This window comes from Oncorhynchus mykiss, chromosome 16 (assembly GCF_013265735.2).
Source record: "Oncorhynchus mykiss isolate Arlee chromosome 16, USDA_OmykA_1.1, whole genome shotgun sequence".
Classification (NCBI taxonomy): Eukaryota; Metazoa; Chordata; class Actinopteri; order Salmoniformes; family Salmonidae; genus Oncorhynchus; species Oncorhynchus mykiss.
In genome coordinates, this window is record NC_048580.1 from 55,096,168 (window position 1) to 55,117,603 (window position 21,436).

The 21,436-nt window shown below is 46.5% G+C and overlaps 1 protein-coding gene across 1 annotated transcript in view; it reads left to right on the plus strand.

Annotated features, from left to right (window-relative positions):
- Positions 1–21,436, plus strand: part of sema3bl (sema domain, immunoglobulin domain (Ig), short basic domain, secreted, (semaphorin) 3bl) — a 66,867-nt gene that overhangs the window by 23,931 nt on the left and 21,500 nt on the right. Inside the window, exons 2-7 of the mRNA XM_036947322.1 lie at positions 173–333; positions 5,984–6,046; positions 13,539–13,658; positions 18,282–18,372; positions 19,866–19,982; positions 20,187–20,329. Of these exons, the coding sequence (XP_036803217.1) occupies positions 173–333; positions 5,984–6,046; positions 13,539–13,658; positions 18,282–18,372; positions 19,866–19,982; positions 20,187–20,329 (695 nt within the window). The remainder of the gene's footprint in view (positions 1–172; positions 334–5,983; positions 6,047–13,538; positions 13,659–18,281; positions 18,373–19,865; positions 19,983–20,186; positions 20,330–21,436) is intronic.

Consider the following 21,436-nt stretch of genomic DNA (forward strand, 5'->3'; position numbering starts at 1 on the left):
TTCAAATGGCAGAGATGACATCACCTCCTTGACCTACTGCATATTGATGTTTTGCTTAGTTTTCCACTGGGTTTATATATCTTCACATGCCCACTCTGTTCTTCTCTGCATCCATTCATCCATCCATCCATCCATCCATCCATCCATCCTCCTTCACCTCCTCCTCCCACAGACCTTGTAGCCACCAACCGGTCCTCTATCTTCAGTGGTCACCACGGTCAGCTTTCCCTGAGCGCTTTGTTTCTGGACGAGTACCATGACCGCCTGTTCCTGGGGGGCAAAGACGTCCTCTACTCCCTGAGACTGGACCATACCAACCTGGACTCCAAAGAGGTGAGTCCATGTTCCCTGTAATATATACTGTACCGATAGGCCAATGGGGGGAGTTTAAACCCCTCCACATACTCATCAACTCATGTACAATAAACCCCACATAAATAATTATTCCTAAACTCACCCATTGTCTTAGTGTTGTTGTTTGAGCTGCTGACTAGGGTGGCATGTACATCTCACCAGGACTCCATATGGTCACTTAACAGACACTCTTATCCAGAGCAATTTACTGTTGTGAGTGCCAAAATCATACTTTTTGTACTGGTCACCTGTGGGAATCAAACCCACAACCCTGGCATTGCAGGTGCCATGCTCTACCAGCTGAGCCACACAGGAATACCAACCTCAAATGTCTCTAAATCATCTCTCTTTAATCCAGCTCCAATTTTAGGATTCCTAACTTAATCCCTGTAGAGATTAACACTTTAACAGTTTGAGTTAGTGGGAATCACTGCTTGAGCGGTCTGTCTGTCTGTCTGTCTGTCTGTCTGTCTGTCTGTCTGTCTGTCTGTCTGTCTGTCTGTCTGTCTGTGTCCTCATTCATCCTGTGATATACATCCTCCTGTGTGTGTCACACTTATCCTGGTCTAGAGTTTACACTAAGCTGGTCTCTTCTTATCAGGTCTCTGTGGTTTCCCACCTGATAGGGTAGCAGAGGGAGAAAGAGCGATTGAAAAAGAGAGACAGGAGAGAAAGCTTAACCATAGCCCCAGGTTTCTCCAGCCTCCTCCTCACATATCATTACCTCTAGAATGATTTAATCCCCCTGTTACGGTGCGTGAATGAGGACCCAAAAGCGAATTAACGTAAACAGAGCTTCTTTAATAACAAAACAAAACGTAGGCTCAGATGGACCGGCAGGTTCCGACAGGACAGGACAAGGTTGCAGCAAACATGACGATAGTCTGGTTCAGGCATGAACAACACAAACAAGAATCCGACAAAGACAGGAGCAGAAACAGAGAGAGATATAGAGGACTAATCAGAGGGAAAAAGGGAACAGGTGGGAAAAGGGGTGACGAGGTAGTTAGGAGGAGACAAGGCACAGCTGGGGGGAAGAGGGGGAGAAAAGGTAACCTAACAACGACCAGCAGAGGGAGACAGGGTGAAGGGAAAGGACAGAAACAAGACACAACATGACAGTACATGACACCCCCTCTATCCCTCCTTCTGTCTGGTCCTCCATCATAGACTAAGCTCTCTGCTCCTCCCTCTCTGCCTCTGTATATCACTTAACCTGCTATGTACCAGTTTACTGTTAGACTCCATTTAGAAAGTTAACTCACTATTTATTATATATATTTTTTATGTAGGGAGAAGATCAGCTTTAATATTGCAGATATATTGTAGCTTCCATCAATGTAATTGTCTGCATCACTTCCATTCCCCATATATTTTGTTGGCGCATATACATACATACATATATTAACAGTTGAAGTCGGAAGTTTACATACACCTTAGCCAAATACAGTTTTCACAATTCCTGACATTTAATCCTAGTAACAATTCCCTGTCTTAGGTCAGTTAGGGTCAACACTTTATTTAAAGTATGTGAACATGTCAGAATAATAGTAGAGATACAATTTGAAATAAATAATGATTTATTTCATCACATTCCCAGTGGGTCAGAAGTTTACATACACTCAATTAGTATTTGGTAGCATAGCCTATAAATTGTTTAACTTGGGGCAAATGTTTTGGGTAGCCTTCCACAAGCTTCCCACAATAAGTTGGGTGAATTTTGGCCCATGCCTCCTGACAGAGCTGGTGTAACTGAGTCAGGTTTGTAGGCCTCCTTGCTCGCACACGCTTTTTCAGATCTGCCCACAAATGTTCTATGGGATTGAGGTCAGGGCTTTGTGATGGCCACTCCAATACCTTGACTTTGTTGTCCTTAAGACATTTTGCTTGGAGTATGCTTGGAGACCCATTTGCGACCAGGCTTTAACTTCCTGACTGACGTCTTGAGATGTTGCTTCAATATATCCACATAATTTTCCTGCCTCATGAAGCCATCTATTTTGTGAAGTGCACCAGTCCCTCCTGCAGCAAAGCACCCCCACAACATGATGCTGCCACCCCCGTGCTTCACGTTTGGGATGGTGTTCTTCAGCTTGCAAGGCTCCCCCTTTTTCCTCCAAACATAACGATGGTCATTATGGCCAAACAGTTATATTTGTGTTTCATCAGACCAGAGGACATTTCTCCAAAAAGTACGATCTTTGTCCCCATGTGCAGTTGCAAGCCGTAGTCTGGATTTCTTATGGCGGTTTTGGAGCAGTGGCTTCTTCCTTGCTGAGCGTCCTATCAGGTTATGTCAATATAGAACTCGTTTTACTGTGGATATAGATACTTTTGTACCTGTTTCCTCCAGCATCTTCACAAGGTCCTTTGCTGTTGTTCTGGGATTGATTTGCACTTTTTGCACCAAAGTACATTCATCTCTAGGAGACAGAACGCGTCTCCTTCCTGAGCGGTGTGATGGCTATGTGGTCCCATGGTGTTTATACTTGCATACTATTGTTTGTACAGATGAACGTGGTACCGTAATGCTTTGGAAATTGCTCCCAAGGATGAACCAGACTTGTGGAGGTCAACAATTGTTTTTCTGAGGTCTTGGCTGATTTATTTTGATTTTCCCATGATGTCAAGCAAAGAGGCACTGAGTTTGAAGGTAGGCCTTGAAATACATCCACAGGTACACCTCCAATTGACTCAAATTATTTCAATTAGCCTATCAGAAGCTTCTAAAGCCATGACATCATTTCTGGAATTTTTCAAGCTGTTTAAAGGCACAGTCAACTTAGTGTATGTAAACTTCTGACCCACTGGAATTGTGATACAGTGAATTATAAGTGAAATAATCTGTCTGTGAACAATTGTTGGAAAAATGACTTGTGTCATACACGAAGTAGATGTCCTAACCGACTTGCCAAAACTATAGTTTGTTAACAAGAAATTTGGTTGAAAAACGAGTTTTAATGACTCCAACCTAATTGTATGTAAACTTCCGACTTCAACTGTATATACATATCTTTAAAAAAAATACATATTTACTTTATTACCCTCCAACCCTACCACCCCTCCCTCAATTGGAGCAAACTAGTGAACAACAACGCTTAGGCCTGTAATTCCAGTTTATACATACTATATACATTTTATGTATATTTTAAGTCAACTCACTATTAGTAATGTCTATACTCCTAGGCTCAGTCTGGCTGGGCCCACTAGTCTTTGACAGGGAGAAACAAACATGGATGAGTTGGAGAGATGAGGTCACAGAGACCAGGTTGGCCTGTGAACTGCCCACAGCTCACTGCCCACAGCCCACAGCCCACAGCCCACAGCTCAGTGCCCACAACTCACTGCCCTCAGCCCACAGCTCACTGCCCACAACTCACTGCCCTCAGCCCACAGCCCACAGCTCATTGCCCACAGCCCACAGCTCACAGCCCACAACTCACTGCCCACAGCTCACTGCCCACAACTCACTGCCCTCAGCCCACAGCTCACTGCCCACTACTCACTGCCCTCAGCCCACAGCCCACAGCTCACTGCCCACAGCCCACAGCTCACTGCCCACTACTCACTGCCCTCAGCCCACAGCCCACAGCTCACTGCCCACTACTCACTGCCCTCAGCCCACAGCTCACTGCCCACTACCCACTGCCCACCACTGCTTCTTAAGAGCGTCAACAGCCACTCTGGCATATCATATTTGGGAAGTGTTTGAACTGTTTCAATACAGTCTTAATGGTAATGACCGACCATGGCAGAAATAAAACAAACACATGCCCATTAAACTCATGTAAATGTGCCACATTAACATGTAAATATTTTACTCTAAACTAAAATGATTGCAGCTCGATATAGACCTTTAGCTTTTGAGGAGTGTTTGTGTGTAAAACCAAACTTGTTTTATGTTGCCATAAATGTGGTTGGTTCTTAACAAACATGTCCCCCTAGTTTCAGTCACACTAGAGACTAGATAAGAGTAGATTTGAACATACGGTCTGTGTGTAGTTTAGTATGTTATGGATCTACTTGATGCATGCCACAGTAAGGTCCTTGATTGGCCAGCTCATGCCAGGGTTTGTCAGTGCTTGTTATGATTGGCTGGTGCCTGGGCTTTCCGGCCAATGGATGACACTACTGAGCCAAACAGGAAAAGGAAGTTAATCAGCGCGCTGACAGCCAAGCTCTGGTAAGAAGTTGCCCTAAGGCACAGAAACCCAAGCTGACCAGATCAATGTCTAGACATAGGGGAAACTTTATCCTGCAATTGGTGTTGATGACTAACATGTCAGGATGGTTAAACAGAGGGACGGAGTTATAGAGACAAATAGAACATGATGACCACAGTACTTCCTATTTGAATCCAGGAAAGGAATATTAGTATAAATAGCGCAGTGTTGACTATCAGATTGACTGATTCTGTGGTTCAGACCATAAAAAGGCATGTTTCAGACAGGCAGGCAGGCAGGGATTTATTGTGGTTCAGTTCCAGACAGGCTCGATAAAGGGATAGAGTGTGATTTATAGAGGAGGCCCTAATCCTTTCTGTAACATTCATTTATGATATGATAGCTGTGTTACAGAAAAGCACCTGTATCAGGTGTCGTTTTCTGTCTTATGATGAATGGCCATGCACTATAATGTAGGAGCACGCATGTACATGCACTATAATGTAGGAGCACGCATGTACATGCACTATAATGTAGGAGCACGCATGTACATGCACTATAATGTAGGCGCACGCATGTACATGCACTATAATGTAGGAGCACGCATGTACATGCACTATAATGTAGGAGCACGCATGTACATGCACTATAATGTAGGAGCACGCATGTACATGCACTATAATGTAGGAGCACGCATGTACATGCACTATAATGTAAGAGCACGCATGTACATGCACTATAATGTAGGAGCACGCATGTACATGCACTATAATGTAGGAGCACGCATGTACATGCACTATAATGTAGGAGCACGCATGTACATGCACATAAGCACAGACACAAATACACATGGACACAATTGCGGATGGACACAATTGCGGATGGACACGTACGCACACTGTCACAGAAAGTTACTGCTTCCTTGATTGTTTTCTTGGTACTCTGTATAGACCTCTTCCCGAAAGCAAAATAAGCTTTTAAATGAAACACACAAAAAAGCCATCTGCGAGTCAGTAATTTACAACACAGTATCTGATGGTGCCAAAGAGGGGCTTTCCAAAAACAATCTTGAATAAGCTGGATATTGATGATATAGAACACACCGTAAATGTATCACACGGCCTAAATTACTACACTGTGATTACAGTTCCATGTTCGACCCACCCACATCAATTAGCACTGATTAGCCCATGGATGATTGTGTGGGAGCAAAGACTTAGTGAGATACCTGCTTGGATTTCATGTGATCTAGTACGTTTTCATTGTTTAAACTGTGGCTAATAATGTTCTCATGCTCTAATTGCCTGTAGTTATATTGTGGATTTAGGCAGTGAACAATGTTATGACGTGATTTATCATTTTATCATTCTCTCTCTCTCTCTCTCTCTCTCTCTCTCTCTCTCTCTCTCTCTCTTTCTCTCTCTCTCTCTCTCTCTCTCTCTCTCTCTCTCTCTCTCTCATTGTAGATCTACTGGCCTCCGTTGCCTGGTAACAGAGATGAATGTGTCCAGAGAGGGAAAGATTCTCAGGTGAGTGACAGCTCAGAGAGGCCTCTCTACTTCCTATTTACTCAAATAATGTCACATCTATGGTTTCCACCGGTCTAGCCTATTCAGCTGCTCTATCAGCCACTCTAGACAGTAGCATTCTAGTTACCTTACTGACTGTACTGTACATTCTACATTGCCACATCTGGATCATGTTATCGGGAAGCTAAACAGCAAATTGATGTCGACAGTTGGCTTGCTGTGTCAACACTCCCTTCTCCTATATCCTACAGGCGACAGCCATAGTCCCATGCATCATCCCACCATCCCTTAATCTATCCATGCCTCCATCCCTGGGTACAGTGAAGTTGTTTAACAGCCAGTGAATGAGATAGGGAGTCTTTCAATATCTAGTAATATCCCCTCCCACATGGCTGAGGTATCCAGAGTCGGGTTCCCGACACAATGAACACCAGTAATTACATCTTTAAGAAGACTGCCCATATTGAAACTGGCCCTCACTCCCCAGTCAGACACTCTAAAGACACTTGCGGTTCCATGTTTAATATCTTCTGTCCCCTAAGCCTTGGGTAACGACAGAAAGTGAAACAACCCTCGCATCTGGTCTGGGTTAGGGGGTTTGGCCTGTAAAACAGGACTAATCTGTCTCTGTGGATGTGGAGGCAAGTTTAAGACCCCCCCATTGGGCGTCAACACTGGCCCTATAGGTAACTGTGGCGTTTGAAGTGGCAGGTGAGGAGGGTATCTAATATCAGGAGTTATTATGCGTTTCCTCCTCCTGTATGAGGTATGTGAGCTGGTGTTCTTAGGGGAGAGGAGCAGTCGTGACGGGTTAAAGTTGGGCCCACGGTAACTCAATCTAACCTGTGCCAAGGGAGCCGTGGGCTGTGTGTGTTTAAGCTCCCCTCCAGAGACACACCCATGCACCCCAGAAGCACTCACCTACCATCAGACTCATTCAGACCACAGTTCAAGTTGCTGGAGATACATTGTTTGTCAGAGAGGAAGAGGGGCCCATGTTTCTAGTCCAGTGTCTAGCATCATTAACAATGACTGGGCTGGGAGGTAGAGGCGAAGTGGGAATGTGTGTACAGGGTCACATCGGTAACACTTCTCACCTCTAGTTCCTCCCAACCGGAATACGACACACCACCCCAGTGCCCTCTGAGGCTAGGGACTCCATGAGAAAGGCTTTTAGGGACTGTATGTGTTGTTTACCCTATGTAAGAGGGGGTGGTCCCCAGTGGACAGGCCCAGTTATGTTGTTGTCTCTGGGTCATTGATGGGGTGCCCTCTCTGCCGCTGTTCTCTACCTGACAAAGACTCAGACATGGACACACACTCAATCAGGGCTCTGTTTGTACCTTTCCCCGCTGCTAGACAAAACCCCAGGCAATGTCATAAGTCAAAAAGTTGCAAAGGCATGGATAGGTGTTGGTTTGATTGGTTGAAATGGACTTGTTTGTGTTTTTGTCAGAGAGAAAGGCTTGGTTCACAACCCTTACTGAGGACTGATGTTATCCCAGTGGATGCAGGGACATGTGAGTGTGTACAGAGCAGCTCATTCCGTCACAGATGGACACTTAAATGTGTGTTCTAAATATACCCTGTCTGCCTATGCCAGCGGGCGGGTGAGTGAGGACAGAGCTATCCCTCCCTCTCTAACTTTGTTAGGCAGTGTTGAACATGGAGACCTCCCATTAAACAAACACTGTGGAGTGAAGCGGGCGCTGGCACTGACTAGACACTGACTAGACACTGACTAGACACTGACTAGACACTGTCTAGACGCTGACTAGACACTGACTAGACACTGACTAGACACTGACTAGACACTGACTAGACACTAACTAGACACTGACTAGACGCTAACTAGACGCTGACTAGACGCTGACTAGACGCTGACTAGAAGCTGACTAGACACTGACTAGACGCTGACTAGACACTGACTAGAAACTGACTAGACGCTGACTAGACGCTGACTAGACGCTGACTAGACGCTGACTAGACACTGACTAGACGCTGACTAGACGCTGACTAGACACTGACTAGACACTGACTAGACACTAACTAGACACTGACTAGACACTGACTAGACACTGACTAGACACTAACTAGACACTGACTAGACACTAACTAGACACTAACTAGACACTGACTAGACGCTGACTAGACGCTGACTAGACACTGACTAGACGCTGACTAGACGCTGACTAGACACTGACTAGACACTGACTAGACACTAACTAGACACTGACTAGACACTGACTAGACACTGACTAGACACTAACTAGACACTGACTAGACACTAACTAGACACTAACTAGACACTGACTAGACACTGACTAGACACTAACTAGACGCTGACTAGACGCTGACTAGACGCTGACTAGAAGCTGACTAGACACTGACTAGACACTGACTAGACACTGACTAGAAACTGACTAGACACTAACTAGACGCTGACTAGACGCTGACTAGACGCTGACTAGAAGCTGACTAGACACTGACTAGACGCTGACTAGACGCTGACTAGACGCTAACTAGACGATGACTAGACGCTGACTAGACGCTGACTAGAAGCTGACTAGACACTGACTAGACACTAACTAGACACTGACTAGACACTGACTAGACACTGACTAGACACTAACTAGACACTGACTAGACGCTAACTAGACGCTGACTAGACGCTGACTAGACGCTGACTAGAAGCTGACTAGACACTGACTAGACACTGACTAGAAACTGACTAGACGCTGACTAGACGCTAACTAGACGCTGACTAGACGCTGACTAGACGCTGACTAGAAGCTGACTAGACACTGACTAGACACTGACTAGACACTGACTAGACACTAACTAGACACTGACTAGACACTGACTAGACACTGACTAGACACTGACTAGACACTAACTAGACACTGACTAGACACTAACTAGACACTGACTAGACACTGACTAGACACTGACTAGACACTGACTAGACACTAACTAGACACTGACTAGACACTGACTAGACACTGACTAGACACTAACTAGACACTGACTAGACACTAACTAGACACTAACTAGACACTGACTAGACACTGACTAGACACTAACTAGACACTGACTAGACACTGACTAGACACTGACTAGACACTAACTAGACACTGACTAGACACTGACTAGACACTGACTAGACACTAACTAGACACTGACTAGACACTGACTAGACACTGACTAGACACTGACTAGACACTAACTAGACACTGACTAGACACTGACTAGACACTGACTCGACGCTGACTAGACACTAACTAGACACTGACTAGACACTGACTAGACACTAACTAGACACTGACTAGACACTGACTAGGCGTCTGACTAGACACTGACTAGAAACTGACTAGACACTGACTAGACGCTAACTAGACGCTGACTAGACGCTGACTAGAAGCTGACTAGACACTGACTAGACACTGACTAGACACTGACTAGACACTAACTAGACGCTGACTAGACGCTGACTAGACGCTGACTAGAAGCTGACTAGACACTGACTAGACAGCCTGGCTGGTTTTAAAGCCGGAGCGCGTTGTGTTACTATTGTTGCACCTATTCAGCGTTCTGATGGTCGCAATCTGTCTCCTTCCCTTATACACAATGTGTCTGTGTCTTGAAGCTATAGGATGTGCATACTACTTCCCTCCATTGACTGTGGGGGGATGGAGGAGTTATCTGTGAGGGTATTTTATTGACTGGCTAAAGGAGGGGAACCGGCTGTTCAATGGGGCTGTGTGACCCCGCTGGTTGACCACTGGGTAACACCTAACGTGTTTGCTTTATGATGGCCTTTCTCACAGGTCGTGACCACATGACCCCTAATTTCATTGCCCCCAGCAGACATAGATGTCCCACAGCCCCTCCCTCAGCAGGAACCAGACAATAACAAAGCAGGAACTACCGGGGTTGTGGCTTTGGGAGAGTTATTCGTCCGAGTGGATGAGTGAGAGATTTGAATGTTTAAAGGATTTGTAGGAGACTTTTGAAGAACTTTGTGAGATTCTGAGACTTCATGCATCAGGGAGCTGGAAACTCAGCTTGGTGCCATTTGGCACAGTGCCTTGGCATTATCCAGCACTGCCAGAGGAAACGTTCCACTATGTTCATTAATGGGTACAGCCGTACTTATGGGTACAAACGTGGAAGTGACTTGCTTTAAAAAGTGAATCATCTACTAACCAAGGACAAATATGCAGACAGACACTGTGGATCGCTCTAGGCTAACAGTACGTCTAAGCTTACTTGATATGAACAACTACTGCTGGGCTAAAGAAACCAAACTTTAGGAGTTGAGCACGTCTTATAGTGCATTTGATGCCTACGCTTGTGTCTACCACTTGTCTGGGAGCTGGTGGGATTGTGTTGTGTGTCTGTCTAAGTTATCAATGTTCACATCTGTAGTCTGCTCATCTGGCCTTCTCCTCAGCACACTGCTTCTTTGCTCTTTCTTCTCCATGTAGCTCCAGCTGTGTGGACCACAGAGACTTGGACTGAAGCATCCTGCTTTTTCCAAAACAGCTTTGTGTGTGCCTCTTTGTGTGTGTTTGCATCCATGTGTGTCTTCGAGTGTGTGTGCACAGCTGTACGCTTGTTTGACGGTGTGTGTGTTTGTCTTTCTCTCTCTGCGTGTGTTTGTGTGTTTCCCCCAACGATGGTCTTGATTTCCTGTTAGTGTTAACAGCGCTGATTGCTCTCCAGTGAATGCATGCTGTTTACACTGGAACAAGATGTCTCCATCCCTCAGTATAATCATCTGAGGCCTGATGGTATTACCCTACCACCCCGCCTGTCTGTTACACACTCAATATTATGGAGAAATACATTACGAAGGATCTGCCACTCATCAGTTTATACACTGAGTGTATAAAACATTAGGAACATGGAGGAGACAGGGCCAGGAGCCTGCGTCTCTCCACTGGGACCAGTCTGGAGTCTATATCTACAGTCCGTCTCACTACAGCCTACACTCTATACTCTACCAGAGCAGGGGAGGAGAGAAGGATGGTGGTAGGTGAAGAGAGGGAGGGAGGGAGCGTTTTGGGTAATTAAAACCTGAGAGGAGGAGTATGTGCGTAAGGAGGAGTGTGTGTGTGTGTGTGTGTGTGTGTGTGTGAGAGGAGTGTGTGTGTTTACGTGAGGAGGGTGTGTGTGTGTGTGTGTGTGTGTGTGTGTGTGTGTGTGTGTGTGTGTGTGAGGTGTGTGTGTGTTTATGTGAGGAGGGTGTATTTGTGCGTGAGGAGTTTGTGTGTGTGTGTGTGTGTGTGTGTGTGTGTGTGTGTGTGTGTGTGTGTGTGTGTGTGTGTGTGTGTGTGTGTGTGTGTGTGCGTGTGTGTGTGTGCGTGAGGAGTGTGTGTGTTTACGTGAGGAGGGTGTGCTTGTGTGTGTGTGTGTGTGTGTGTGTGTGTGTGTGTGTGTGTGTGTGTGTGTGTGTGTGTGTGTGTGTGTGTGTGTGTGCGTGGGGGTGTGTGTGTTTACGTGAGGAGTGTGTGTGTTTACGTGAGGAGTGTGTGTGTGTTTGTGCATGAGGAGTGTGTGTGTGTGTGTGTGTGTGTGTGTGTGTGTGCGCGCGAGGAGTGTGTGCGTGAGGAGTGTGTGCGTGAGGAGTATGTGAGTGTGCGCGTGTGCGTGCGTGCGTGCAGCTATAGTCTGGACAGGAAGGAGAGCCAAGTCATGTTTGGCTGATAGATAAAAAGCACACCTGGCTTCACTCCAAACCGCCAATATACTGTACAGTGGGTGTACAAAACATTAGGAACACCTTCCTAATATTGAGTTGCACCCCCCTTTGCCCTCAAACAGCCTCAATTCGTTAGGGCATGGAATCTTCAAGGTGTCGAAAGCGTTCCACAGGGATGCTGGCCCATGTTGACTCCAATGCTTCCCTCAGTTGTGTCAAGTTGGCTGGATGTCCTTTGGGTGGTGGACCTTCTTGATACAAACGGGAAACTGTTGAGCTTGAAACAAACAGCAGCGTTGCAGTTCTTGACATAAACCAGTGCTCCTGGCACCTTCTACCCCGTTCAAAGGCACTTCAATATTTTGTAACATGTCTCCTCCCCTTCATCCACACTAATTGAAGTGGATTTAACAAGTGACATCAATAAGGGATCATAGCATTCCCCTGGATTCCCCTGGTCAGTCTATGTCATGTTCAGAATGTTTTGTACATTCAGTGTATAATAGTGTATAATACTCAACTTACAAAAACAATGTAAGCTGAAATTGGGATTTTATTTTAGGAATAAGGCCTTTTCTTTTGAAGCCAGAAGGTGGCTAGTATCAGCTACATTTATGCCTTTACTAGACTATGGGGATATTTTATATATGAATGCTTCCACTCAGTGTTTGAGATCAATTGACACCCTTTACCATGGCACTTTGAGATTTATGTTAAACTACAAAACCCTTACGCACCACTGCACTTTGTATACCAGGGTTGGCTGGCCTTCTCTAGTCACTCGTAGGCTGTCACTGGAATACTTTTATTTACAAAGCCATTTTGGGTTTACTACCTTTTTATTTGGGCATTTTTATTGTTCAGAAATGTGGTGGGTACTCTCTTCATTCGCAGGACTTTATCCTGATAACTGTTCCAAATGTCCCAACTGAATTTGGTAAAAGGGCTTTTATGTACTCTGCGCCAACGGCTTGGAACGCCTTACAAAATACTTTTAAACTGGAAGAACTTGTCCCGATTGGTGTTTTTAAATCATTATTAAAGGATTTTGAGGCTGATTCCCTGACCTGTCAATGTTTATCATTTGCTGTTTTATACTCTTGTGAATTCAATGGTTTTTACTAGATTACTTGTAGTTTTTCATGTTGTCTGTCTGTAATTTTTTTGTAGTGACTTGGTGCTGCCTATCGTGGCCAGGGCACTCTTGAAAAATAGATTTTAATCTCAATGAGCCCTCCTTGGTTATTTAAAAAAAAAAGTAGTCACACACACACACAGCAGCTAAGTGGACGAGTTTGACCCTCTCACCCTAGGGCAGTGACACTCTTGGCTTGTTTCCTGTTGGTCACTGTGACACCACTCCTCAGCTTCTATTGGGAAACTTCAAGAAAAGGATACATCTGTGCCCTACTCTTCCTGAGGGCTTGAGGATTCTATTTTCTCTTATTCTGTCTCTAGATCTCCTCTCTTATTCTCCCCCCCCCCCCTCTCTCTCTAGCTCTCCATCTTTCTCCTTCTCTTCTCTCTGTTGCCTGATCCCTCCATGTGGCCCTGTCTTTGGCTGTGGGAAAGATCTGGGAAGCCCAGCGTTTGTTGAAGTTTATTGTTTTTCATCTTTTCAAATCTTGTTCTTGGCCCTTATTGCTAACATGTGGAATCAATGGCCTTTGTTAAGAAATATTTTTGCTCTACACAAAATGGTCAGAAATTGGTTGACAGTTTATTGTTGTCCTGTGTATGTGTATTTATTTAACCTGTGTGTGTGTGTGTGTGCGTGTGTGTTCACAGACGGAGTGTGCCAACTTTGTGCGCCTGCTGCAGCCCTATAATCGCACCCACCTGCTGGCCTGTGGTACGGGTGCATTCCAACCCATGTGTACCTATGTGTACGTGGGCTACCGTGGAGAGGTAAGACCCCACTGCATCACACACACACACACACACACACACACACACACACACACACACACACACACACACACACACACACACACACACACACACACACACACACTCACACACACACTCACACACACACACACACACACACACACACACACACACACACACACACACACACACACAGAGGCTCTGACAGATGAGTCACCCTGGTTTTGCTCTACATACTCTCTCCTCCAGCAGCCAGTAATCAGATGAGGCTGTCTGGTCTGATGCTGACTGACTCCCATACCTTTGACTGCCTCAGTCTCCTCACCTCGTTGTAAAGCTGTAGTATTGTGATCATGGCAGTACCAACTACTCCCTATGGATTGTCTGTCTGTCTCCGTTGTATAGTATTTGATACCTGATACTGTCTTATTGGATCCAGTCTGTGAGCACAGTGGTCTCTCTCTCTCTCTCTCTCTCTCTCTCTCTCTCTCTGAGACAGTGTGTACAGAAAGAGGCAGCAGGCTGTAGCCGTCAGTAACGTTCAGTGCTCTGGCTCCAGGCTCAGAGCTCCAGGCTGAGGACACATGGCCTAGGGTTGTGCTCCAGCATGCAGCTGTCCAGCGGGGCCCTGCTGTCCTGGTGTGAGGCCCTCTGTAGGTGCCTGTATGTGGTGAAACCCCACAAAGCTGCACACAGGCCCGTGTGGCTCACCCAGCAGGAGGGGATCGGACTGGGCATGAGGGGATGAGGCACTGGGCTTGGAGGGTTGGTGAGGGTTCCACCTATTCAAGTTGGGGGATGGAGGTTGTGGAACCAACAGGGTGTTATGTGAGACAGGGAGGGTATATTTATAGGCAGGGAGTGGAAGGGTGGTCTGTCTGTGGTGGTGTGTTGGTAGTTAGGGTGGAGGCTGCTGGATTAACTGTGTGGAGGGTTGTGTGTTCTGCCATGCTGGCCCTCTCTCTAAATTCATCATCCTGTGTGCTTTGGACCTATGCTTTATTACACTTCATTAAAAACCTTTAGGTCTTATCTCTGTGCTGCCTCTGACAAGCTCACCATGACACTGAGAACAATACATCTACTTTGTAGAGTAGAGCAGCATAGTGTGTGTGTGTGTGTGTGTGTGTGTGTGTGTTTGTTTGTTTGTGTGTGTGTGTGTGTGTGCATGCTTGTGCGTGTGTTTCTATGTATCTCTGTGCCTGTGTGTGTTGGTAGATGGATACAGTGTGTTAAGGTGTGAAGGCGACGTAAGGCAGCTGACTGCACATCTGTCCTGGGGAGGCTTGGAACAGAGGGGAAACACCCTGTCAAAGGTCATCCCACCCACAGACCGGCCTGAAGGTTCATGACCCTCCCCCCCATGAGCAAATAAAATATGAATAGATAAGAGAAACAACAACAACAACAAAACATTTTTTAGCAATAAAGTCCTGCGGTCTTAAAACTAGCGTGTGTGTGGCAGTGGAGGCTGCTGGGGGAGGACGGCTCATAACGGAAACCATATGTTTAAGATTTGATACCATTCCACTTATTCCGCTTCAGCCATTACCACGAGCCAGTCCTCCCCAATTAAGGTCCCACCAACCTCCTATGGTGTGTGTGTGCGTGCGTGCGTGCGTGTGTGTGTGTGTGTGTGTGTGTTTGTGTGTGTGTGTGTGTGTGTGTGCGCGCATCAAAGAGCATGTGTGTGTGCCAGTAGTCGTGTCAGGCTTGGTAGTGGGGTTGCTGGGCTGTTTGGCTTGGCAGGCCTGACTAGAGAACGACAACAGACATGACTAGCGCCAGTCCCCTCGCTCTGCACCGAGTTACCACAGAGAGACTGGATCTGAGTGAGACTAGCCAGGAGGAGAAAGAGAGGGAGGGAGGGAGTAGAGAGAAGGGGGGTGGGGAGGGAGAGATGGATGAAGTAGAGAGAGAGGGGAGGGAGAGACGGATGAAGTAGAGAGAAAGGGGAGGGAGAGATGGATGAAGTAGAGAGAGAGGGGAGGGAGAGATGGATGAAGTAGAGAGAGAGAGGGGAGGTAGAGGTGGATGAAGTAGAGAGAGAGGGGAGGGAGAGATGGATGAAGTAGAGAGAGAGGGGAGGGAGAGATGGATGAAGTAGAGAGAGAGGGGAGGGAGAGATGGATGAAGTAGAGAGAGAGGGGAGGGAGAGATGGATGAAGTAGAGAGAGAGGGGAGGGAGAGATGGATGAAGTAGAGAGAGAGGGGAGGGCGAGATGGATGAAGTAGAGAGAGGGGAGGGAGAGATGGATGAAGTAGAGAGAGAGGGGAGGGAGAGATGGATGAAGTAGAGAGCGAGAGGGAGGGAGGGAGTAGAGAGAAGGGGGGTGGGGAGGGAGAGATGGATGAAGTAGAGAGAGAGGGGAGGGAGAGATGGATGAAGTAGAGAGAGAGGGAGAGATGGATGAAGTAGAGAGAGAGGGGAGGGAGAGATGGATGAAGTAGAGAGAGAGAGGGGAGGGAGAGGTGGATGAAGTAGAGAGAGAGGGGAGGGAGAGATGGATGAAGTAGAGAGAGAGGGGAGGGAGAGATGGATGAAGTAGAGAGAGAGGGGAGGGAGAGATGGGTGAAGTAGAGAGAGAGGGGAGGGAGAGATGGGTGAAGTAGAGAGAGAGGGGAGGGAGAGATGGATGAAGTAGAGAGAGAGGGGAGGAGAGATGGATGAAGTAGAGAGAGAGAGCGGAGGGAGAGGTGGATGAAGTAGAGAGAGAGAGGGGAGGGAGAGATGGATGAAGTAGAGAGAGAGAGGGGAGGGAGAGATGTATGAGGTAGAGAGAGAGAGGGGAGGGAGAGGTGGATGAAGTAGAGAGAGAGGGGAGGGAGAGGTGGATGAAGTAGAGAGAGGGGGGAGGGGGAGATGGGTGAAATAGAGAGAGGGGAGGTAGAGGTGGATGAAGTAGAGAGAGAGGGGAGGGAGAGATGGATGAGGTAGAGAGAGAGGGGAGGGAGAGATGGATGAAGTAGAGAGAGAGGGGAGGGAGAGATGGATGAAGTAGAGAGAGAGAGGGGGGAGAGATGGATGAAGTAGAGAGAGGGGGAGGGAGAGATGGATGAAGTAGAGAGAGAGGGGAGGGAGAGATGGATGAAGTAGAGAGAGGGGAGGGAGAGGCAAAAGAGAGGAGGTAAAGTAAAGAGAGTAGAGAGGTGCTGTAAGGAGGACAAATGAGGTATAGAGAATGAGGTATAGAGAATGAGGTATAGAGAATGAGGTATAGAGAATGAGGTATAGAGAATGGAAAGTAAAAGAGGTTTGATTATGTGAAAAAGATGAACTATGGAGATTCACAAAGCAAGAGTTCTAATTGGAATTTGAATTAAAGCTGATTGATCTGATCACGATAACTAATGTTACTAGATAGATTTTATTAAAACGAGGTTAGTTTCTGTGCGTATAGGGTACTGTGTACTGTATGTGTGCAGCCCGGAGAGTTACACAGCTCAGGGAGAGGTAACATATGGTGCTGCTGCCACTATTTAGCTCACTGAGAGAGGAACAGCAGAGATCCTCTACCGCTTGCGCTTGCCAAAGGGAGGGAGGGAGGGAGGGAGGGAGGGAGGGAGGGAGGGAGGGAGGGAGGGAGGGAGGGAGGGAGGGAGGGAGGGAGGGAGAAAGAAAGAGAGAGAGCGAGAGAGAGAGAGAGAGAACACCTGACCACTGTGACTGACCCAAACTTATGGAAAGCTTTGACTATGTACAGACTCAGTGAGCATAGCCTTGGTATTGAGAAAGGCCACCGTAGGCAGACCTGGCTCTCAAGAGAATACAGGTTATATGCCCACTGCCCACAAAATGCGGTGGAGACTGAGCTGCACTTCCTAACCTCCTGCTAAATGTATGACTATATTAGAGACATTGTGGAACTCAAAGCCAACCTTCCTCACTGACAGTGTCAATATAGCTGGAAAGGTCCTTGTGCCACTGGGAATCCCTGTGTGATTCAAAGCCAACCTTCCTCACTGACAGTGTCAATATAGCTGGAAAGGTCCTTGTGCCACTGGGAATCCCTGTGTGATTCAAAGCCAAGGAAAGGGCCACAAAATCAAGGACATACAGTGTTATTTTAATCATGGTAGCGTTATTAAGTGTAATTTTATCCTGCTGACTTCCATGTCATGGTGTCCTACATGACAGTGTGTACAGTCATTCAACCAGAGAACCACAATGCCTCATTATCTGCACTAGGAACTGCTACCCAGAGCTGGAGATTGTGGATAGTTCACAGAGAGGACATTCATCTGGGTCCTGATTCACTTGGAGCTCATCCTGTCTGTCTTTTTACACTCACTGTGTTACCCCTTGTTACTCCTGTCCCTCACTGATGACATCACTACAGTCAAAGAGTCACTACTGTATTAGGGCATAGAGATACATTAAATTAAGTGTTCTATTTAATTATATGTATTAGAGTGACGTACTGTATGTTGAAATATTTACAATGAGTTCAGTAATTGCCCTTACGGCCTTACATTCAAATCGTAAGATTTTCTTAAGAATTTCACTGTAGCCTGTAATTGCACTTGCAACCCTGGACATGTGACTATTAAGCTTCTAATCTAATATTTTAATTATATGTGATATGATATGTGATATCTGGATTTTTCCTAATCCCATTTTTCTTTTTTTCTCCTAAACAGCATGTTTTCACCATGGACCCTACCAAAATGGAGAACGGACGGGGGAAGGTTCCTCACGACCCCAGCCTCACCTTCGCTAGCACCTTAATTGGTAGGTCCTGTATTCTGTGTCTTTATTAGTCCAGTATGTTTATCTCAACACAACAGCCGGAAGGGGTTTGAGGTTTCTGATTCTGTGAGATACACTGTAGTAAGGGTGTTCCTCTCTTGTTGTCATTCCACATAGCTTGTGAAATAAGCCAGATTTACTGCCTCAACATGCAACTCTAGAAGTCGCAGGGGTGAAAAGTGTGTGTGTTGTGTGTGTGTGTGTGTGTGTGTGTGTGTGTGTGTGTGTGTGTGTGTGTGTGTGTGTGTGTGTGTGTGTCCTCCCACCCTGCCTCAGTCCACTCTGCTGCTGAACCTCACAAACTCCAGGATCTGTCCCAAAATGCATTGGATCTGGCAGGCAGACACACAGGGACGGCCAAAGGCCCAGCAGTCTATCCTTGAGCACACTGATACACAAAAGACAACCCCTACTCAAACAACGTAATATTCCACTAATGCTCACTCACTTACACTGTATAAAGCTAACATGGAAAAACACACTAAACACACACACACACACAAGTTGTGTACATGTTCTACACTGTTGAATCACACATCTATTATCCTCTATTCATTCTGTAGGGACTTTTGAATCATGATTAAAGGTGTAATTTCTGGTCGCAATGGATAGATTCATCAGACAGGGATAGAGAGAGAAAGAGATGGGGGATGAAATAAAATAGAGAGAAAGAGAAGGGGAGACGGAGAAGGAGAAAAAGAGAGAGATAGGAAGACAGAGCGTATTTGTCATGGCCATTGTGTCCCACTAGTAAAGAGAGCTCTTTGGCAGGGGGAGGACAGGAGGTCAGTAACCCTCCTCCCTGCTTCCTCACACACACGCATCCCTCTGATGTTTCTCTGCATCTCTTCTTTCTCTGGGATCAGCTATTGAAAGAAGCTATTGCCTTTCAGCGGGGCCAGAGTCTGCATTAATCACACTTCTCAAAACTCTGTGGGACCAAGCCAGACTGACTATCTGTTTGTGCATGCTCAGGGGTGGAAGGCAGCCCCACTGTCTCTGTACAGCTAGCTGCTATTATAATGGTTGGTTGGGAAACGATCATCGGAGCCATAGATACACACACGTGTGCTCGCACACACAGGCACTTCCATCCTCAGTCAGTGAAGTGATGGCAGGGCTTAGGGAGCTATGACACGGCCACTGTAGATGAATATACTCTTGTTAGGAGCATGACCTGAGCTCTGTCATGTAGAGCAGGGATAGCATTTCATCTGATACGAGTTCAGTTGGGAATGCTGTCTGATTCAATGGGAGATGTTGTTACAGACAGTTGATCTGATCTTTGTCCAGTCTATGAACCTTCTCTAGGGATGCAGGACATGTGGCTTGGGGTATGTCTACTATATTGGCCAATTTTGTATTCCTGTCATCGTGACATTTTTCCCCTGCCATCCCTTATTTCCTCATCCTCGCTCCTCATCCCCTCCTCTTTCATTATCTTCCTCCATCCTTTCCTCTCTGTCTGTTCCCAGGTGGGGAGTTATACACAGGGCTGACTGCAGACTTCCTGGGTAGAGACTCAGTGATCTTCCGTAGTCTGGGAGGTCGCTCCACCATGAGGACTGAGACGGACCAGAGACTGCTGCATGGTACAACAACTGTACTCTACTCAGCACCCACACTGAATACACACCTAAACCAATATCAATTATACACCCATTCTACACCATTTGGTTCTTACATCTTCTATAGACACTACTGGCTAAGAAATAACTCCTATTTGCTCTCTTTTTTTACATTTATTTTTCACTGACTCTCTCACTCACCCACTCTCTCTTCTTCCCTCTCTCCAGATCCTAAGTTTGTTGCGGCCCACCTCATCCCTGATAATGATGACCGTGACAATGACAAGGTGTACTTCTTCTTCACGGAGAAGGCCATGGAGGCCGGGAACAGAGAGGGGGCCATCCACACCCGCGTAGGACGTGTGTGTGCGGTAAGAGAAATATACATACAGTTGCACCTAACTAAATCGCATACCACCCAAACAGATCAACAGATGATGCAATCTCTATTGCACTCCACACTGCCCTTTCCCAAATGGACAAAAGGAACACCAATGTGAGAATGAGGTTTATTGACTACAGCTCAGCAATCAACACCAGAGTGCCCTCCAAGCTCATCACTAAGCTAAGGACCCTGTGACTGAACACCTTCTACAACTGGATCCTGGACTTCCCGACGGGCCACTCCCAGGTGGTGAGGGTAGGCAACAACACATCCACCATGCTGACCCTCAACATGGGAGCCCCTCAGCGGTGCGTGCATAGTCCTCTCCTGTACTCCCTATTCACCAGAGGCTGTGTGGCCTCGCACGACTCCAACACCATCATTAAGTTTGCCTCTACTGAAACAATGGTAGTAGGCCTGATCACCAAAGACGCTGAGACAGCATATATGGAGGAGGTTAGAGACCTGGCCGTGTGGTGCCAGGACAACAACCTCTCCCTCAACGCCAGCAAGACAAAGGAGCTGATGGTGGACTACAGGAAGTGGAGGGCCGAGCATGCCCCCATTCATATCGACGGGGCTGTAGTGGAGCCAGTCAAGAGATTCAAGTTCCTTGGTATCCACATCACTAAGGACCTATCATGGTCCTGCTACGTTCCCCAGCTAGAAATCCAAATAATGTTGCTCAAACAGAAACTAACAGAGTCACTGACAACAACTACACAAAACAGGTGGGATTTAGCAGGGGTTCTGTAAGACACTCATGGGTGTGTCCACTGAAAGTTGACTAACAACAATAACTGGAACCTAAACGACACTCACCATGAGGGACCACTAAATTTGCCTAAGAAGAGGCAAACAAAAGAAAACCCCCACAAGAAACTTAAAGACAGGAAGCAAACCAAAAACGTGGAGCAAAATTGAATCAGGGAAATCAGACAAAGGAATGTTATTTTAAAAAAAATCTAAATAGGGAGTGCCAACTAACGGTGGGCCAGCGACTCTTAAATAGCACATGGGCCAGCACAGGTGAAACACCTTCCCACTAACGAGATGGCAACCAGCACAGGTATAACACATACTGACGAACGAG